Source organism: Postia placenta (assembly GCF_002117355.1).
Source record: "Postia placenta MAD-698-R-SB12 unplaced genomic scaffold POSPLAscaffold_3, whole genome shotgun sequence".
In the NCBI taxonomy this organism is placed as follows: domain Eukaryota; kingdom Fungi; phylum Basidiomycota; class Agaricomycetes; order Polyporales; family Adustoporiaceae; genus Rhodonia; species Rhodonia placenta.
The window spans coordinates 728,994-748,093 of NW_020169834.1; the positions used below are offsets into that span (position 1 = coordinate 728,994).

The 19,100-nt window shown below is 54.2% G+C and overlaps 6 protein-coding genes across 6 annotated transcripts; 3 read left to right on the plus strand and 3 right to left on the minus strand.

The window, feature by feature from the left end:
* The first annotated feature begins 782 nt into the window (after positions 1 to 782).
* POSPLADRAFT_1038799 (glycosyltransferase family 4 protein) lies at positions 783 to 3,932 on the plus strand. The gene is made up of 9 exons (XM_024477447.1): positions 783 to 979; positions 1,034 to 1,279; positions 1,336 to 1,831; positions 2,028 to 2,041; positions 2,114 to 2,166; positions 2,290 to 2,489; positions 2,554 to 2,806; positions 2,865 to 3,235; positions 3,293 to 3,932. The coding sequence occupies exons 1-9, from the start codon at positions 869 to 871 to the stop codon at positions 3,745 to 3,747; spliced, it is 2,199 nt and encodes a 732-aa protein (XP_024341573.1). The 5' UTR covers positions 783 to 868; the 3' UTR covers positions 3,748 to 3,932.
* A 513-nt stretch (positions 3,933 to 4,445) lies between these two features.
* On the plus strand, positions 4,446 to 8,375 carry POSPLADRAFT_1133683 (hypothetical protein; the record flags this gene model as incomplete). Its single annotated transcript, XM_024484386.1, has 7 exons — positions 4,446 to 4,526; positions 4,618 to 6,810; positions 6,855 to 6,965; positions 7,019 to 7,141; positions 7,449 to 7,739; positions 7,770 to 7,991; positions 8,199 to 8,375. The coding sequence occupies 7 exons, from the start codon at positions 4,446 to 4,448 to the stop codon at positions 8,373 to 8,375; spliced, it is 3,198 nt and encodes a 1,065-aa protein (XP_024341574.1).
* A 391-nt stretch (positions 8,376 to 8,766) lies between these two features.
* POSPLADRAFT_1073190 (hypothetical protein) lies at positions 8,767 to 14,292 on the minus strand (the record flags this gene model as incomplete). The annotated part of the gene is made up of 14 exons (XM_024482577.1): positions 8,767 to 9,493; positions 9,544 to 9,833; positions 9,887 to 10,013; positions 10,070 to 10,153; positions 10,207 to 10,275; positions 10,322 to 10,489; positions 10,542 to 10,672; positions 10,725 to 10,784; positions 10,835 to 11,888; positions 11,940 to 13,070; positions 13,124 to 13,450; positions 13,500 to 13,566; positions 13,616 to 13,699; positions 13,754 to 14,292. The coding sequence occupies 14 exons, from the start codon at positions 14,290 to 14,292 to the stop codon at positions 8,918 to 8,920; spliced, it is 4,707 nt and encodes a 1,568-aa protein (XP_024341575.1). The 3' UTR covers positions 8,767 to 8,917.
* Positions 14,293 to 14,519: 227 nt separating this feature from the next.
* POSPLADRAFT_1178330 (hypothetical protein) lies at positions 14,520 to 17,430 on the minus strand (the record flags this gene model as incomplete). The annotated part of the gene is made up of 12 exons (XM_024488583.1): positions 14,520 to 14,650; positions 14,708 to 14,816; positions 14,867 to 15,195; positions 15,223 to 15,415; positions 15,490 to 15,575; positions 15,626 to 15,669; positions 15,735 to 15,944; positions 15,994 to 16,297; positions 16,348 to 16,800; positions 16,882 to 16,965; positions 17,020 to 17,241; positions 17,293 to 17,430. The coding sequence occupies 12 exons, from the start codon at positions 17,428 to 17,430 to the stop codon at positions 14,627 to 14,629; spliced, it is 2,196 nt and encodes a 731-aa protein (XP_024341576.1). The 3' UTR covers positions 14,520 to 14,626.
* Positions 17,431 to 17,582: 152 nt separating this feature from the next.
* On the plus strand, positions 17,583 to 18,063 carry POSPLADRAFT_1053595 (hypothetical protein; the record flags this gene model as incomplete). The annotated part of the gene is made up of 5 exons (XM_024480422.1): positions 17,583 to 17,595; positions 17,660 to 17,670; positions 17,726 to 17,758; positions 17,821 to 17,931; positions 17,986 to 18,063. The coding sequence occupies 5 exons, from the start codon at positions 17,583 to 17,585 to the stop codon at positions 18,061 to 18,063; spliced, it is 246 nt and encodes an 81-aa protein (XP_024341577.1).
* Positions 18,064 to 18,101: 38 nt separating this feature from the next.
* Positions 18,102 to 18,951, minus strand: POSPLADRAFT_1178332 (hypothetical protein). The gene is made up of 3 exons (XM_024488584.1): positions 18,638 to 18,951; positions 18,381 to 18,580; positions 18,102 to 18,331 (listed from the first exon to the last, which is right to left on the minus strand). The coding sequence occupies exons 1-3, from the start codon at positions 18,944 to 18,946 to the stop codon at positions 18,124 to 18,126; spliced, it is 717 nt and encodes a 238-aa protein (XP_024341578.1). The 5' UTR covers positions 18,947 to 18,951; the 3' UTR covers positions 18,102 to 18,123.
* Positions 18,952 to 19,100: the final 149 nt, after the last annotated feature.

A 19,100-nucleotide genomic window follows, 5' to 3' on the forward strand; every position in this document is an offset into this window, starting at 1 on the left:
CATCTTCTATGATTTCTGGCGTGCTGCGTATGTCAACTATCACTATCTCACAAGGAATGCTGGGCGCATACAACCAGCAAGCATCGCCGTGGACTACGCTGTAACTCCGCTGGCAACTTCTTGAATTCGAAAGACCGCCGCAGGGTCTTCGCATCAGACGATGTCTCACTCAGATTGGGCTGCATGTCAGATATGGCTAGCTTCTGCCACGCAGAGAACCCACCAGAAGACAAACTGCGAACAGGTAGCGTCTTCCACATATTGTCTGCTCCCACAAAGAACGCAACACGTTACTGAGTGACTCGTCATCGTGGCCATTGCCATGGTGCGTCCCTGCTCTGGATACAAAGCACACATGATGTTCGGCTGGAGAGGACTGGCCTGCTTTGGATGACGTTGTTCTCATGACCTGGGAGCCGCGGAATGTGTCTGCGCACGAGCATCGCTGATGAGCGGAATCAAGCTGCCAATCTGGGCGGCGAAAAGAGGGTCTAGGTGTGTCTACTGGTTTCTGCGAGCGAGCGGGACTGCGCTGTGGGCAATGCGCATCTGCGTCGCGGATGCTCCGGCCGTTGAAACGTTGATGGTCAGCAGTGGTTCATGTGCGGAATATATCCCTCCCCGTGCGCCCACGGACGGCACGACAGCGAGGACGGCGGCGAGGGTGGTCTGGCCGGGCGTGGAGTCGGCGAGTGGCTGCTGTGACGTGAGTGTGACATAATACTGTCCCTTACCTGCACTCCCCAGACAGACGCGCCATCTGTGCCTTCTATCCCCTTTCTGGATTTCCTACCTTCCCACTCGCATCTCCGCCCTCTTATAAGTTGCACCCTACTGGCCTTCACTCCTTCTCTCTCGTCTGTATACCATGGCACCTCCCCACCAATTCGAATCCAAGAGCTCCGTCGCGGCGAGGCGCAGGCTCTCTAGTGTCGCAGGGCCGGACAGGCCCAATGTTGCGGCCTACACTAGCCTTCAGGTGCGCGAGTGCTCGTAGAGCAATCTCACTTCACCTAATTCCGCGGTGCCTCAGCCCATGTGGGCCGGTATAGCAGGCACGATCATCAACAACAATACTGCTTTTGAGGTCGCCATGTCCATCCACGACTCAGTCTATAACACGGATTTTGCATCCTCCGTCGTCCCTTACGACCCCAACGATCCTGTAAAGCAGGCTGCCTCTATCGAGAAGCACGTCCTCGATACGCTTCGCAAGTTCTCTACAGAGCACCTCTGCAAGTTCCTCGGTGCTGGTGTCACCCTCAGTCTTCTCCGAGAGGTACGCACGTCGTTATCTCGCTCCCCGCGAGGGTCACTACAGCTCGCTGCCTCCAGGCGCCGAACCTCTGCACCCGGTTATGGCTTGACTTGGACATAGTCCCTATAGTCTTCAACATCAAGCCGTACCACACTGACTCCATCACTCGCCCGAACATCAAGCATCGTATATCGTCCACAACGGGTTCTTATGTCCCCTCTGGTTCGGAGACCCCGACTGTGTATATCGACCCTGGACAACTTCAGGACGGAAGCAAGCTCACTGCCAACGCAGAGAACAAGCTTCCAATCCCGCGCACAGTTGATGAGCAAGCTGACTCTGCCGCCCGGAAATGTATCATGTACTTCGGCCCTGGCAACAACCCGCGCTTGAGTATTGGCCCCCGCAACCAAGTCGCCGTCGATGCAGGAGGCAAGATTCATCTAATCGATGACCTCGACGAATACCGCAAGTCGGTATACAAGGGCACGTGGAATGCCGTCATCAAACTCGCGGACGAGCTGCGGGAGAAGAAGATCAAGATTGGCTTCTTTTCGTCTACCCCCCAAGGCGGTGAGCGTCTTTCCTGTGCGAGTGTGGGGTACTGTAATGGTACCCCGCATCCCCATGACCTCTTGTGTGTGCGGAAATTGACAACCCCGTTCTGTCTATATTCATGCTCCGTGATCGGTGCTCGCTTCGTCCTACACGAACGCCTTAATGGGCAATCCCGTGTCGCGGTGCTGACAATACATTCCGATGCTCTCAGGAGGTGTCGCTCTCGTGAGTATTCAATCTTTAGTTTGACGCCATTTGTGTGAAGAGTATATACTAAGACGCGACTTCTGCATATAGATGCGTCACGCGCTCATCCGGTTCTTCAGTGCGCTCGACGTAGACGCTGCCTGGTAAGTCCCGTCCGCGAATTCGTCCGCAACTGCCTATCCTAGCCCATCCTGTCCTTCTCTTGCTTCCGCGATCTGTCTAGTGTTTTTGCAATGTAATACTAATTGGTCGCGTGTGTCGAACAGGTACGTGCCGAACCCATCGCCGTCCGTGTTCCGGACGACGAAGAACAACCACAATATTCTTCAAGGCGTGGCGGACCCAAGCTTGCGGTTGACTCAGGAACAGAAGGACCAATTCGACCAATGGATTCTCAAGAACGGTCTGCGTTGGACAGCCGAGGGCGGCCCCCTTGCTAAAGGGGGTGTCGATATCGCCTTCGTCGGTGTGTGACGATCTTTTGTCATGGCTGTAGGGCGCGCGCTCACATTGATGTGTGCTCATTGCAGATGACCCGCAAATGCCTGGCTTGATCCCGTTGATCAGACGCGTTCGCCCTGACGTGCCGATCATTTACCGTTCGCATATTGAGATCCGTAGCGACTTGGTCAGCGTACAGGGTTCGCCGCAGCATGAGGTTTGGCAGTACCTCTGGAACAACATTCAACATTCGGACATGTTCATCAGTCATCCTGTGAACAAATTTGTCCCCCATGATGTGCCTCCGCAGAAGCTTGCCCTTCTCGGCGCTGCAACAGATTGGTGCGTGTTCGATTGGGTGCGAGGGCGCAGCTCGGTTTCTCACCAGTCGTGTATACAGGCTGGATGGTCTGAACAAGCATCTCGCCCCGTGGGATTCTCAATTCTACATGAACGAGTTCCGCTCACTGTGCGTCAAAGACAAGATGAACGAGCTTGCGTGGCCCGCGCGAGAATACATCGTGCAGATCGCGCGCTTCGACCCGTCGAAGGGCATCCCGAACGTGATTGACTCGTACGCGCGCTTCCGCGCCCTTGCGAAGGGCAAAGTGTCCGATAATGAGGTGCCGCAGCTGCTGATATGCGGCCATGGTGCCGTGGACGACCCCGATGCCAGCATCATCTATGACCAGATCATCTCTCTCATCAACACGAAGTACCATGAGTATGCATCCGACATCGTAGTGATGAGGTGTCCGCCGAGCGACCAGCGTAGGTTACCTTATTTGGATGCGAGGAGCTTTACTTACTCACCTATGCCCTTGACAGTCCTCAACGCGCTCATGGCAAACTCCAAGGTTGCATTGCAGCTATCGACTCGGGAGGGCTTCGAGGTCAAGGTCTCCGAGGCACTCCACACCGGCAAGCCTGTCATCGCGTGTCGCACGGGTGGTATCCCGCTGCAGATCGTCGACGGCAAGAGCGGCTTCCTCTGCGAGCCGGGTGACAACGAAGCGGTCGCGAAGCACATCTTCAACCTCGTCACCGATGACGAGCTGTACGACACTATGTCCGAATATGCGCGGACGCACGTCAGCGACGAAGTCGGCACGGTGGGCAACGCAGCGGCGTGGATGTACCTCGCCGTTATGTATGTGAGCCGCGGCGTGCGGTTGCAGCCCAAAGGCGCCTGGATCAACGATCTCATGCGTGAGGAGACGGGCGAGCCGTACGAGGCCGATGAACCGAAGCTCCCGCGTGGTGGCCTCCATGTTCAGGGATGAGTAGCGTAAGAGATTATGTGCAGTCAAATACGGATGTTGATTCATTCAATTCCCCCGGATGTATAAATTTTGTACGCTCTTGTCTGCCGCTTTCGTTGTTGTACAATATTGTAGAACGAAGAAAAAATGTAGAAGTAGACACTTTGGTACCGGTCGAAATATTACCATCCCACCTCATACAGTATTCGTCCTGAAAGTGCGCAAGACTCCTCGCTACTTCCGTGGAATTTGCGACATCATGGCGCCGCGAACATTTGGCCACTGTATATCGTTGATGCAACTGCTACAATTTGGCTACAAGTACAACCAGGCGAGATTGTGCTGTTTGTATTCCTTTGCGTCCGCGTTTCCCCTTTCCGAATGTTTAAAGTTCGTTTGGCAAGATCCTGGTAGCCCTAAGAGGCCACAGGTTCATCCAGTCATAATATCATGCCCTCAGATCATCGAACGCACCCGTCAGGTGCAATTTGCCACAACGACAGCGGCTTAGTCCGTTTAATACATGATGAAGGGCTGCTACCGCGATGTGTACGAGTTATGACTGCCAGTCTGATCCTGAAGTATCGTACAAACTCGTCTCCAAGTCAGCATGCAAATAGTCAGCCTCGGCAGTCAGCCATTTGGCTGTGTTGGTATTTCAGTTTTCTGTCCACCATCACCTCAAGTCCCCCATACGCGCAGCGTGCACGTTCATCGACATGTCTTACCGCCGTAACCCTGACTTCGCTAGGTGTATCAGCAATCCGGGACTCTCCTCTCCAAGAATGGCGAACGGAACAGTAAGTGATAAGTATTCCTTACAAGTCTATAGTCATATTGACGCATGGCGGCGTTTAGAAGCACAGTACCACGCTTCTCGGGTATCTGCAGCTCTTGCGTCCTGGCGCCCGCGCCCTTAGCGAACTTCAGGAGGCCGAGAAGCTACTCGGCATTAAGGCCAATAGCTACCATCGCCTCCGCGAGGACACAACAAGCGACCTCATCTCACCTTTCCAGCACCGCATCATTGAGATCCTCACCTCCAAGGCTCATCTTGTCTCCGAACTCCAGCAAGCCCGCGCCGATCTTGGTTGCGAACGGGGACGAGGCACCGAACTCGACGGCACTATCGCAGGTCTACGTGGTCGCAACGCCTCGATCGCAACTCAGCTGGAAAACGCAACCGAGACACTAGGTAAAGAGCAGGCTCGGCGCGCATTACTCGAGGAGCAAGTCAAGTCACTGGAGCAATCGGTGGCTGACCGAGCCATCGAGCTCCTTTCTCTGCGTAAAGACCTGGGCGCAAAGCAGGCAAGATACAGCGAGCTAGAAGGCCAAGTGCGCATCTTCGAGAATGCAGAGCAGCAGTTGACGAAGGCGCGGTCTGCTTTGGCTGCCGAATCGCAGCGGGCTGGCACCCTCAACAGCAAGGTCAAGGAACTCGGTGCAAGTCTGTGGCCGTGTACGGCTTCGCGAGACGCGCTTCTGGACAGACTCAACGAGGCCAAGCAAGAGGTTGACGTAGAGAAGCAGCGCGCCATTGAACTAGCAGCAGCCCTCACCAGTGTCCGAGCTGAGCATGAATCGCTCCTCGAGGCAGGGTCTGCCACCGCGGCAGCGCTCGCGAAGGAGCGGGGTGCCCTGTCCGACGCCCTCCGCCGCCTTGCAGACGCAGAAGCCAAGGAGCACGACTTGTCTAGACGGCTGTCAGCCGCCGACGCTAGTCGCAAGGACCTCGAGCACGAACTGCACGCCAAGAGTGCCTCTCTCGTCGACGCAGGCATGGCCGTCTCCAGTCTGCAGCAGCGCATCACTGAGCTTGAGGATGCCGGCAAGGTCACCGCCATCGAGCTCGCCCGAACCAAGGGCGCAGTAATCGTCAAGGTCTCAGAGCTCGATACTGCACGCGCGTCTCTCGCAGAACTTCGAAGCCAGCATGATTCACTCGCCGAGGACGTCGATCGCCGTAATCGGGAGCTTGTGAACGCGCACGAAGCCTTGGCAGTCGCTGAGGGGGTCATCACCTCAGAACGGACAGAGAAGGATGTAGCCGTGAATAGGGCTACAGAGGCTGACAGTCTCGCTTGCGAGCGCCTTGAACGAATCGAGGTCTTGACTACGGAGCTCGACGAATCTCGTGCGATGTATGCGGACGCACAGGAAGAGATCAGTAGGTTGCGCAGCCAGCTCGTCTCCATGCAGGAGGACAGGAACAAGACGCTTGATCAATACGAGCATGAGCGGAAGAACACACTAGCCCTCACCGCTGAGATTGATGACTTGCGCAACGATCTTGAGCGCGGTCAACAGGGGCGCAACAAGAGAAGCAATGTCAAGACGGAACTTGAGTTGACGACTGCCGAGCTCATGGACAGTCTGTGCAAGAGATGCGAGGAGTTCAAAAAGGACAAGCAGGCGCTCGAAGACCATATCGCGGAACTGGAGCACACCCAGTACACCGTTCAGCGCGAATCGGACGGGTACAGGAAGAAGGTAATCAAGGTCGCCAAGGAGAAGAAGGATATCATCGCTGAGAAGGATAAGCTGGTGAAGGAGAACACGAAGTTGGTGAAGGCAAATGAGGGACTGGTCGCAGCAACGGCAAAGGCCGCCTCAGCAAACAGGCAGCTGGCCGCTGAGAGGAGCCAACTTGCCACCGAGAACAAGCTTCTCATTCAGGAGAAGATCCAGTTGACAGCGGACAACGAGAAGCTGATCGCCGTAAACGTAGAGCTAAGCGAGGCGAAAGCAATGGCGGACAAGCACGTCGAGACCCTCTTGCCCAAAGAAGCAGCTCTTCAGGACTGTTACGAAGATACCGTGACCCGTTTGCAGCACGCTAAGGAACAGAACAAGGTTCTCCTTGACCAGGTCCAGGCCCTCCAGGAGCAAGCGTCCTACGAAGTCCTCGAGGATGCTAGACGCATCAACTGCGTCCTGACTGAGAAGCTCTCGAAGTGCAAGTGCCAGCGAGCCTTAGGTGATGTCTCCAACATCGAGCGGAAAACGGGAGTTCTGGGGGATGTGAGCAAGGCCGCAGGAAACGAAGGTACTTCCTTAAAGCGTTGGGGCAGCTGGTTCGCCGTAAGTCCTCTGATTCTCTGATGCGCTTACTTTTACATTGACAGACTTGTGCAGGGGAAGGAAAACGCTCCAGTGATGCCCAATTGATAAACTTAAGCCTTGAAAGGCTCTATTACGTCGTCAATCATGCACCGCTGCATTGTCGGTCGGCGCAGGTGAAAGAGAACTTGACATTGTCCTGCCATGTATAGCTGATGATTTCTTCTAGTCGCTAGATCGTGAATCTGCGATGTTGCGAACAACGAAGGAGTGGTCCGGTGGAGGGTTGATGTATAGTACCGTCGTCATTACGGCAGATCTTCCTTACGGCTTTTTGGATTGGGTTTGGCCTGTAATAATGATGTATATGATTAGTGAATGCTCCGACTATCGTGCACTCTACCATTCCGGCTTGCGCCGGACTCCGACGTTACTTGGGAGCAGCGGGTCACAATTTGGTAACAACTCAAAGCGGCTGTAACCATTGAAATCACCTTCCACCTCCACACGTTTTCTACGTGTGTGATTGTCGACAAAGCAAGGGTTGAGAGGTGGTGGTGGTGAGCGTCAAGCCCGGGACAATCGATATTTAATTGGCTTTGCCTCCTTTCGCCACTCCGGTGGGCGTCTACCCGAGCGGCTCTGATATATACCACCAGCCGCCGTACTTGGGCTATGCTCTTCTCAAGCTCGCCACGGGCCTGAACAACATTGTGGCTGCAAAACAACTTATGCTGGTATTGCTACTGGATTCAGTCTCAGGAAACAGGCCCAACCCAGTCGCAATGGACGTTGACGCGATACCGTCGACAGACTCACGCCGAGCTTCCTGTCCGATGTCGGGCTCCTTGAAACCAGCGAAGAGGGCGCGCTCGCCAGCATCGGCGAGCTCGTTTGAAAGACCGTCCGTACGCTACCATCATTTCCTGCGACGCTCGGAGGCGATCCATGTGTGCTCATATCAATCCTTCGCTTGCCAGAAACGCACCGCATTTGGCGGGGATACCTCTATCGCGATTCCCATCGCTCGGCATCCTGGTTTTGCCGACGACTGGGTAGCTCAGACTGGGGGCTTGCGGATAGCCAGCCCGATGCTACCAAAGGGACAAGGGCCTCCTACTGTTGCTCTGGTAGAAGATAGCTGTACACACGTCAAGAGTGTCCTAACACAAGGAGGGATAGCCACTCATGATGTCGCAATGGTGCGTTTTCAATGTCAAAAGCTGAGTTGCACCTTTCATTTTCCTGTACAGTCAGATGGAGACGTAGCGATGTCTTGCTCACCTCCCACTCGTCATGGAATTGACGTTCTCTCTGAGCCGCGCGGATTCCCGTCTACCTCTCATACCCAAAATCGCTCAAGCGCATCGATTCCTCTAGTGTCCCAAAGACTGCAGCCACACCTCCAGATCCCCTCTATACAAGTGCAAGGCGCAACGCCGTCACCTACAGCCACTCCTGCATCAATGTACGGATCGTCAGATGCAGGACACACAAGTAGGAAACAGCGCTTCACCATGGGTCCGCGGGCTGATTGTGAAAAGTGCCGCTTGGGTGTCAAAGGACACTGGATGCATGTCGACTAAGATGTGATGCCATATGATTCTCCGCCTTTGTTTCAAGAAGAAAGGACCCTTGTGCATCTTGGGACAATGTCTTCACCAATGCTGTCCATGCTTTCTTATATCTTAGCTGTCCTTGTTGTGCTTACGATACGTTTCGCTAATGCACGGCCGACTCGTGATTGCATACATGGAATATACTCATTGATACTTAGCATACTAATCAACTCGTCAATTCCGAACGAAGCCGCGCCTTTGAAGATTGAAGTCGGGATCTCGGGCGTTAGGACATACGCGAAAATGTCCTGCTTGCATCTACACAGAGCCCTTTCCATATGTAGTAGGTTGTAATTGCTGGGCCATTGCCCATGGCGCCCTCTGTATTTTGTTTTCTCGCATATACACAACCCCACTCGATAGGAGAAACGCATGAACCAATAGTGTCTACAACCTACTAATATACATGTAATCATGCTATACAAGCGAGATGACGTGAAAGCAGAAATGCGCGACATGAATAATATATGTAGCAATCCAGGTAAGCCATTCAGCGATGGGTATAAACCTCATGCTTCCGTCTCCGTACCGTCGACCTCAGCCTCGGAACCTATGGTATCTAGACCGTCCACAGTAGAGTCATCAGCCATCAGTGCGTCCTGGCCCTGTGAGACCGAAGTCTCAGTCAAAGTTCCATCGTCGATCCATTGTCTAGCGGAACTTCTAGTGGAGGCTGATCCCTGCCTTCGACGCGACCTCCGCGAGGCACTCGAGCTAGTCGGCGATGCCGGCGGCAACGCGTCAAATCCGTCCATTTTGAGGCGGGCAAGCATATCCTTCGCTATGTCCACAGTGTCATCGCCGGTACCGGTTCCAGGGCGGAGGAGCGCCTCGGTGTTTAATGCCAGAGGCGCATTGACTCGAGAGACGATGCCAGGTCGGGTTCGACGAGTCTTACGACCCACATTGTCGCCATTCCGCAGCTTCTCCAGGAGATTGTCGAGTACTGAGGTATCCTCGTTCTCTTGAACAGTGCTGTCGTCGGCTACCCGTTGCCTATGAGCTTTGGATTCCTCAGCCGCCTGCCTCCGCTTCTCCATCGCCAGTTTCTCCTCTGCTAAGCTCTGATTGTCCCCCTTGCATTTCTACATCTAAGTGAGTCACTAGTAGTACTTGCTGCTCTCGGTCGACGTACCCTGTAAGAGGTCACAAATGTCTTGAAAATGCCGTAAAATTCGGACGATTTGAGAGACTTCTCGTCTTCGCCGTAATACCGGACCACCTCAGTGTATATCGCGTCGGCATGATTGACATCATCGACCAGATCCTCAACTTGAGCGGTGGCACGCCCGATGAATGACCACATCTGCTTGCCGTATCTATCGCTCTGCTCGATCTCAGAGAAATGCTCGGTTAATTCTTGCCGTATCGCCTTGAGACCTTCACGCAATTCCGAGAGACTCTTGCGCACATCCTGCAAGTTCACTTGAATATGACTATGTCAGTGGTGGCTTCTTGTGCACCTAAAGAGTACATACCTCTGTAAGCTTCAGCCGGAGCGCCCAGTTCTTCCAAGAACTGTTCCATATCCGGAAAGTGTTTTGTGACTGTGCGTTCCAAGAAGTGCAGAAGTGTCGTATTATGGACCGACTTTGTGTCTACAAGCTAGGTTTCGACGGCTTCGTGAACTGATTGCCATAGGACACTGGGGAGTCACTAACCTTGTTGATACTACTCACACGGAACCCAAAAGCACCGCCTTTCACACCGGTTCCATTCATATAATTACCAATGAGTAGGATGAGCTAGAGGGATTGTATAAGAACTCCAGGCGCAAAACTTATCCTGTATGGCTTACACTCAGTAGTTCCTTGAAGTGCTTCGCATGTAGCAAAGCATGACCCGCCTCCGACAATTTACGAGCGCTCTGTTTCCATCAGTCAAGATTCCGACGAGAAAAGGCACATGCATACGTCATCAAGGAGTGACCAAGTCTCTTCGAAAACAACCTTGTAGAGCATGCCTTCGATACGGGGTGCTAACCGGTCAATCTTGATAAGCTGTACCATAAGACGATCAGAAGGATGCAGCCCGGCTAGTTCTTCCGCATCGGCATTTCGATACACATTCAGTTTGCCGACCTAAAGTAAGTGTCAGGTACGGTTCAGAAAGTAAAAAAGTATGAAAAGCTACCTGCTCTGGATTTGGCAAGACGGGCTTCAGCTCGCTCAAGAATACCTGGGTACAAACTTCTTGATCGAAATGACGGATCTTCATGGCGATTTCCTCAGGCTGCAATCTTTTGACGGTCTGAATCAGGATTTCTGACGATCTACATGAGTGAATATGTACAAAATAACCTAAACTGTTACGCACCGACGCGCTTTTTGGTCTGTGGATCGAGGACACTCTTGAGTTCAGCCCGTTTTTGCTTAGCTAGCAGCAAATATGTCAACGGCGAATTGAAGCGATGCTCGCAAACTCACCCATAAGATTGATGACCAGCTGTTTCGCTTTGAAATCCTCTTCCATTTCTGACCAAACGCCATCAGATTGCAACTTGCGTACCCACTCCTCTTCCTTGATAGCCTCCTCCTCATTGAACACGGTCTTGACGGCCTGCTGCTGCGGGAGTTTATCCCATTGCAACTGTTTCATCTTGGTACCCGGGGTGATAGATAGGTCCTTGCGCGCAGATAGGATATTGTTGAGGTTCGCGCCAAGGAACATCGACGACCGAGCAGAGCCAGGCGCCGAACTTGCCGCTGATGACAGTCCTGTTTTCAGTGTAGATCCCGAAGAGGAAACACCAGCTGGCGATTTCCATCCAGCAAGCGATCGCCCCGATGGTGGTGGTGGCGGTGGCGGGGGAGGGGGCGGAGCCATCGAGCGGCCGTCGGCGCCAGGCGGCGGCGGAGGTGGTGGAGGCGGCGGTGGCGGAGGAGGACCCGGAGCGAGTCCCTGGGCACCATTTGTGATAATCCCGAATGAGCCTGGTGGTGGTGGTGGAGGCGGGGGCGGGGGCGGAGGCGGAGGCGGAGGCGGTGGTGGTGGTGGTGCTTCTGACGAAGAGGTATCGGCAGTGCCAGTGTCCGTATACGATGACTGTTGCGACGGGTGGGGGATACCATATACATCCACCTCCTCTGGAAGAGTAGGCAATGTTGGAGATCCTTGCGGACTTGTCTCCGATGGTGGTCGGCCTCTTGCAGCTAGTTGCTTGCGCAGCTGCTCTGCCAATGAGCCAGGAACTGTAGGACGATCAGGGTCGAGGGAAATGGCAGAGCCGACCGATGTCGGGGCCGTTGGTGCAAAAGAATTGGTCCTGGCAGAGGACGACAGGCCAGATTCACTCTCCAGCTCTTCCTGATCCATCGCGGAGCTAATACTCCCGACTTCCTCGGTCTGAGGCACCACGGCATTACTCAGCTTCGACGGAGGTGTGGCAAACTCGCCTAACAGAGGGCGCGACGGATCTTTTCGGCGTGGTGAGCCTCTGATACTCCTCGGACTTGAGATTGTGCCTGCTCGATCTGGGTACTATGGCAGACAGTAAGTAAACGCGAACGACAATTAAGCATACACACTTACCACAGCGCCCTTCGCAAGTTGCTGTTGTATCTGCTCTTGTACGAAGGCATCATCGGCATCCATGAACTGGGATGTCCTCCCATTATGCGCTTCGGACTCACGCGCGGCCTTTGAGGATTTGGACATGCCCTTGGAGACAGATGTGCGGCGCCGCCTACCGCTAGCAGATCTCTTCGGTGTTGGGGTATCGTCGTCGCTATAGTCCGAACCTTCATCAGCTGTCTCACCATTCTGCTTGCGTCGTCGACGTTTATCGCGACCCTCGAGAATGCTGATTGTCTTATCCCGCTGGAAATGCTTCTCGAGTGTATCAATCAATGTCTTGCGATCCATCGCACCGGCATTGTCGAAGATCTGGCTAACGCCTTTGCCGACCTCCTTCAACATCCTGAAGAGCTCCATTATCTGCGCCTCCAGCTGTGCGATCTGCTCCTCGTAGCCAACTTTCTGTGTCTCAAGCTGGCCCTGGAGCCTCGAAGTGTTGTTCCGAGACACCTGGAGCTTCTCTTCCAGGCGCACTACTTGAGATTTGAGAGAACCAACGAGACCGTCGCTACCTTGGGCAACCTCCTCCTCCAGAGACTCCTTTTCCAAGCGGAGCTGGAGAGCAGCAGCATGTGTTCTAGCAAGCTCGTCCTCCAAGTGCTGATATCGATCGGACTCATTGAACTGAGCAATGATCCGAGATACTGAATGCCCTAGTCTTTGCTCGGCACGGCCGAGTTGTTTGTCGAGCACAATGTCAGTAACGAGCGTATCGATGAGCTGGTAATAATGGACAAGGGAGGGGCCTTCCTCTCGTATGAGCAACAAATGCTGCATCATAGACAGGAAGTAGTTTCCAGCCTTCGTCTCCTGCGTCCTGGACTTCAGCGCATTGTATACGTCCTCCAAGTTCGTGTAATCTCGCAAGGTCTCGGCGTCGACCTGCTCCTTCAACCTTCGGTCATCTTCGTCCAATATCTGCTGGATAAGTTCCAGCTGTTTATTGATAGCGGCGACACCGAAAGTCTGACAAAGTGCCATGACCCGTCGCAAACCCACGGCTTCCATCTGCGCACGGTGATGGACGCGAAGCTCAAATTCGTCCAAGCTATCGAGAAGGCCCCTTATGAGGAACAAGTTCGCTAACTGCAACGAAAGTTAGCTCGCGACGCATAGAAATAGTAAGCAGTCTGACTGACTGTGTAGTCATTGAGGGAACTGTCTATCCCGCCATGTCTCTTCACTTCGTCGCTTGCGCCTACTAGCGTCCCCATCCTCCCCCGCCCAGCAAGGGCAGTCTCGAGCGATTTGAACCAGTAAGCATAGCATGTGGGCTCTTCGTGATTTGCGGTGCTGAGTTCCTGCAGCGCATCGACTACTAGCTGCTGTGCTCTCCCCTCTTGCCAGTATAAAAGGAAGACAAGCACGTCGAGTATAGTCTTCCTTGTGGGTACATGCGGGGTGTTCAGTGACGACGCGATCTGGCCGACTATTTGCGGGTGAGTGATCCCATCTTTCAGGGAATACTTCCACGAATATGAGCAAAGATCGAGAGCTGCGAGCATCTGTGCATACCGGGTGGTTCAGTATCTGCTTGATGCACTTGGCAACCTCATATTCAAGATCAATTTCATCCTTCCGCCTACAAGCGAGCATGAGCTACGCTGTGAAGTCAAACGCAAGGACTGTACCTCTGTCCTGCCCTCCGGCTAACGTGTTGGAGCGTCTGCGCCAGCACAGACGTGCCTTGAAGAGAGACAAAATGTTTGAACCAGCTGAAACGAACAATCAGACTCGGGACTCACGTTTGTCTTCCGTTCACGACTTACGACAATTCCTTGCTCCGCAGAGACACTTGTAGACTTGATGCTTGCTTCGCCGTAACGGTCTTGTCGACGAACCTCTTGATGTACCATTCCGGGGTGCCCTCAACGAAAGCAGGAGGCTGGCCCGACTCTACTTGCCGCCTGGCCTGTTCTTCTCGCTGCTTCTCCTCCTTCCAACGAATGTGCTCGTCATTGTGGACGATATGCCACTTCTGGTCGGTCGAGAGGCTGGGTAAGTCGCCGAGATCTCTCAGCCGCATGATGTTCTGAAAGAGAGCTTCTATCTCTTCGTCATTCTCGGGACGAGGAAAGTAAAATTCATCGGTGCTTCCGAGACGATGCAGGTGCTGAGATAGACTAGAGAGATGGGGATGTTGACCCTCGAGGGGGGAGAGTGATGCAAGACGGGAATGGCGGCTAGTGTCCGATCGAGTAGTAGCGAAGGAAGCATTGGACGTCGGTCGCAGAGATCGTTCAGAATCGTGAGCTGAAAGAGACGACTGGCGAGGGCGACTCTTCTTCTTCCCGAACAGCGTCTCCATCGTGCGCGCGAACTGGGCTGGAGGAACACAGTCCCTCTCCGATGCTCAGGCCGCAGATTGACGCGTAGACGGCGGTGAAAGCCTGGGGAGAGACGGGCGAGTAGCCTGCAAGCAGCACAGAAAGGGCCGTGTTGGTTGTCGCGAAGGCCGGTATCAGGCGAAAGTGCAGCTGTTTACAGCGATCGCGAACATAGTAACAATGAAACAGATTAGATAACCACGTGGCGACAGCCACATACATTCGTTCATGAACTACACAGTAATTTAATCAAGTGAGCCTATCCAAACGACGGGCAACACACAGGCAAGCCTGTGCAGCCTTGCAGGCTCGCATTCAGCTGCCATACCGCTCCCGAGCCTGTTGTTCACACTCAGTTCACTCGAGTCGATCGAAGGCCAGGCGTGAGACACTCACCGCATCCTGGGCCATGTGGACATAACCCGAATATCCCTCCGCGTACTTGCCGATTTCCTTGCCTTTGCTCGCCCCTAGACCGACACCCTGTGCATAAATCGCGGTCTGGCTGCACACCAGTCAGAAACGAGTCCCGTCAGTCAAACTGTCGTCGCTTACATAGGGTCAACGCGGCCTTCTCCCTCCGTCCCTAGTCCAGTGCCCTCCTTCCAACCCATCATCTTCAAAAGGCGGTTGCCGACATTGTTTTCATCCTGCCCCGGGTTAACGGGCGGAGCCGGTGTCGGCGCAGGACGAGGAGGCCCCTCGGCATGTTTCCTCTTAACGACAGCCTGGCCACCTTCGGTCGGCATAGGAATGTCGGGTTGATTGTGCATCACTCGCCGCTCCAATGCGCGGTCCCGATATTTAGGTTGCTCGGACTTCGTCCGGACAGCCACGGCCTTGGAGCGAGCGACTTCCCGCAGAGTGGCATCCTTGTAGTTTTTCTAGATTCCGTACGAGACGATTAGCACGCGTGAATACAGTATGCCGCACTTGCTTGCCTTGTGGAGATCCGACTCCTTATTATGCCGCTTAAGCTGTTCAAGGGACTTGAACTGCCTAGCGCAAAGCAGACACGTCATGGCATTGGTGTCGGAGAATTCGAACTCATCCACCACCGGTACCGGTGTCGCCGACCTTGCCTTAACTAGCGGAGCACTTGTACTAGCAGCAGTGCTCTGCTTGAAACGACTCAACATCGATGATGTGAGGGACACGCTTGATAACCTACCGTTGACGGCACAGCAGGGGGTTCGCCACCAGCATTTGTGACATGACTCAGTACCTCTTGTACTTGGTTCCACTTATTGATATTGTTCACGACCTGCAGTGTGTCAGCACGCAACCGACGTTTCTATGCTCAGAAGCGGCTACCTTCTTGCTTGCAATTAATGGGGCAACTTTCTTCGCCGCTGAAACTGAAACACATACTTGCGGTCAGCATCGACCAAATCGACACGTTTGCCATGCTGTGATGCCCTACCTTTGACATCCTCAGACGAATTCTGCGCCTGATCCGGGTTGGCATCCGTCTCCTCTGCGGGCGTTTCATCTGTCATGGAGAAAAGGGGCGCAACCTTCCCGGTAGCCTGCTTGTTCTGCAGTCCACCTTTGAAGTTCAGAGTGACAGGTTTGTCCGACACGGGCAGTGTAGATGCTTCCACAGGCTTATTATCGGGCGAGGCCGCTGATTCTGATGCATATGAGTTCAACTGAATGTCACGACTAGGTAGAGGACAGACCCTTCGCCTTCTTCTTCTCTTTCTTCTCCTTTGCAGGGGTGGGCGTCGACTGGACAGGCTCCTCGACTTCAAACTCAAGCACTGCCGCAGTCGATGCTTCGTCCCAGTACCTCACCCAAGTGCCCTCGACGCCACCTAGGCTGGTGGAGGACATGAGGCACGCTTCATCCCGTAGTGAATAGTCGGGGAGCGGCTGGAAAGAATACGGGTGCGCGAACGACGCAGCGACAGGCCTATCCGATATCCGGAACCCAGACGGATGGATCTGCGGTGACATTGTGGCGCCGAGGACTGCAGAAGCAGACTGGAACCCAGTATCAGGCTGGGGCTGCGCCTCTTGAGCGATACACACACCTGCACGTCCACAAACTCTACGAATGCAAAGCCCCAGCTGGCCATGGTCACCTTGTCCTTTACGAGAACGATTCTCCGCATACCCTTGGCGCCCTCCTTGCCAGGCCCGGCGGACGTCTTCATAGCCTGGGCGATGGCTTGAGGGCCAGACAGCGGGTCAAGACCGCGGAATAGGAGGACAGACGCTTGGGTGTTCCCGATGTCTCGAGTGCCGTCATTGACGTACTGCGGGCCACGAGCGCGCTTCTCCCCGGGACTGGCGCTCTGAGAGTAGTCGATCTTGACACGTCGTCCGCCGGGCGGCGCAGGATTCCCCGCTTCAAGTGCCTTGTAGAAGGCAGTGGACGCCGTGGCGCCGTGAGACGCCGGGGGCGGTATCTGGACGAAGGGGAACAGCGGGTCGACGAAAGCACGGGCATGCTCCACGCTTGTGAACTGGGCGAATCCAAATCCCTTTGAAGCACCTTAAGAGACGGACAGTCACCGGCAGGGAAAGAAGAGAACGTCAATGCACTGCAGAACGGCAGGAAGGACGAAGGGGCAAGTGCCTGTGGTTCTGTCTCGAATTATGGTGACCGATTCGACGCTGCACTTGCTGCTGGACAGATACGCTTGCAGCTGTGGGAGGGATCAGAATATCCGCAGCAACCTCTACGGCGAGACCGTACGCACATCTGCCTCTGTGAAGTCGGGATCCAGCCCTAAGAAGATGACGTGCGGGCTTGGTTCGCTGGGTATCAGGCGTTTCTTGTTATACCCGCCTCCGCCTCCTCGTTGATAGCGGTCATCCGTCGCGTGCTCTTGAACGTAGTCGCCTTGACGAGCAGCTCCGTGTCCTTGATCGTACCCGCCTTCTTCGTATGCTTTGTCATAGACATAAGATGCATCGTATCCCTGAATGTGATGCATGAGTATGCCCGAAGGAAACCAACGCGTTGCACTGACCCCGTTGTTGTGCTTCCTTCGCTTTCCCTCTCCGTAATAGTCATCGTCTCTCGAACCTCTCGGAGCTTGATGCTGCCAGGTAGAGCCGTCGTCCGTGGGTGGCGGCTTCCCTCTGTCCCATTCACGATTGTATGCCATGGAAAACTACGTGCAGCGCGGTAATAGATGGGCAGCGTAGAGACGTGTTGGGAACGGTCAGAGTACAAGAGCGGTAGTAGATGGAAGCGCCGACGCCCTGGATCCCCCGCTCAAACAAGCGTCAATACTGTCTTTAGCCCACAACATCCACCATGGCTGGCCACGGTAAGTATCATCAGTTCTTGATGTCTCGCGAGGCTAACAGACGTCGGGTTGGGTTGCTTATAAGGCTATACCAAAGTAAGACATTTGTTGAGTTACAGTTAAATCATGGTTGATTCTCCCATCCCTCTAGCTTGACCCCGCCGTCGAGCGGTGGAATGCCATGGTGAGGGCCTCGGATACTCCGCTATGACTTTGCATCTCTCACGATTGAGATTGTGCCCGCAGCGTGAAAATGCATACAAGCATTTCCGCTTTACAAGCCGCACCGCTTGGCAGTCATTTGCAGGGCTCATCCTCTTTCCCGGAGCTATCTACTGGCTTTCCAGCAACCAAGATGTACGTTTCTTACTTCTACACTGAACACTTTTGGGGCTAATGTTGCACACACAGACGAAATGGAGTTGGTCTGGGAAACTGAAGAACGAATCATTGGCTCGCATATCTCCACCCGCGGAGTCTTCAGACTAGACACGGTCCCTTCTCTCCCAGATATCACATCACAATTGAGAATCAATTCAGCGGCATGCTCTATATTCTCTTGCATAGCTCAATAGCTACCTTGCATCCCGCACCTACAATGGTACTCAAGAGTGCGTGCGCCGGAGCCCGCTGAGAATGATTCTCTACTGCTATATCAAGATGCCCCAACTCGTCGTCCCGGAACTCCTCTATGACACCCTTGAGGACGGGTACACTTGGATGAGACTGAGGGAGAGACTTGAACTCCCGCAATTGGCTGCAGGAGATTGTCAGCTGCATTGAAGACCGTCAGGGCCAGTACGTACTCGTCATAATGTTCCCCGATAACAGTCTCCACAGCTTCAGTGCATGCCATTGCTGCTTCTCGCCCCATGAATGCTGTTGCTGCACCTAGCCCGAAACCAGCGACCCGAGCAACGTCCCATAGAGCTGTGGGCCGAACACGATGTTGAAGCTGCATTTTGTTCATCACGGCGAGATGCTTCTTCTCTTGGTCCCACATCTCCTGCACCCGACGTGGGTCAGTAGGACCTACGCATGCGAACTGCTATGGAGCACTTGCCTGAATGAGAGGTCCAACTGCGCGATCCCGGCCAAGGACTGCCATCTGGCCGGCGTATATGTAATTAGCAGCCAGCTCGCCAGCCTGATCAACCCGGAGGGCCCGTTCCAGAGTATTCCTTTGTGTGTCTGGGATGTCCAGGGGCGTTGTTGAGGTCGCGGGGCTTCCGGCTTGTGCTAAGTCCATATACATTGCAGACGGGTTCGGTCTGGTTTGATGATGCATGAGTCGTCGCGGCCGAGACGCCAGATTGCCTTGTTTCAAGCATCGGACCGCGTCCTTCGCCACGGCAAGGCTGCGTGCGGCCATAGTAGAGAAAGGCTGAGTCAATGAACGTTATCCCTGGCAGAAAGCGGGGTGATCGGGATGGGATGATCACGTGCATAGTCACCGTCCCGATCGCGACGCGCCTGGTTACCACCTTCGCCTCCTCCCCTTGTCTGAATCGTAATCCGCTTTCTCT

Coding starts and splice junctions, on each gene's coding strand:
- POSPLADRAFT_1038799 (XM_024477447.1), top strand. CDS start 869: ATGGCACCTCCCCACCAATTCGAATCCAAGAGCTCCGTCGCGGCGAGG. Junction 980..1,033: donor CGGCCTACACTAGCCTTCAG/GTGCGCGAGTGC, acceptor GCGGTGCCTCAG/CCCATGTGGGCCGGTATAGC. Junction 3,236..3,292: donor GTGTCCGCCGAGCGACCAGC/GTAGGTTACCTT, acceptor TGCCCTTGACAG/TCCTCAACGCGCTCATGGCA.
- POSPLADRAFT_1178332 (XM_024488584.1), bottom strand. CDS start 18,946: ATGGCCGCACGCAGCCTTGCCGTGGCGAAGGACGCGGTCCGATGCTTG. Junction 18,581..18,637: donor CAGTTGGACCTCTCATTCAG/GCAAGTGCTCCA, acceptor CGTCGGGTGCAG/GAGATGTGGGACCAAGAGAA. Junction 18,332..18,380: donor ATCGGGGAACATTATGACGA/GTACGTACTGGC, acceptor AATCTCCTGCAG/CCAATTGCGGGAGTTCAAGT.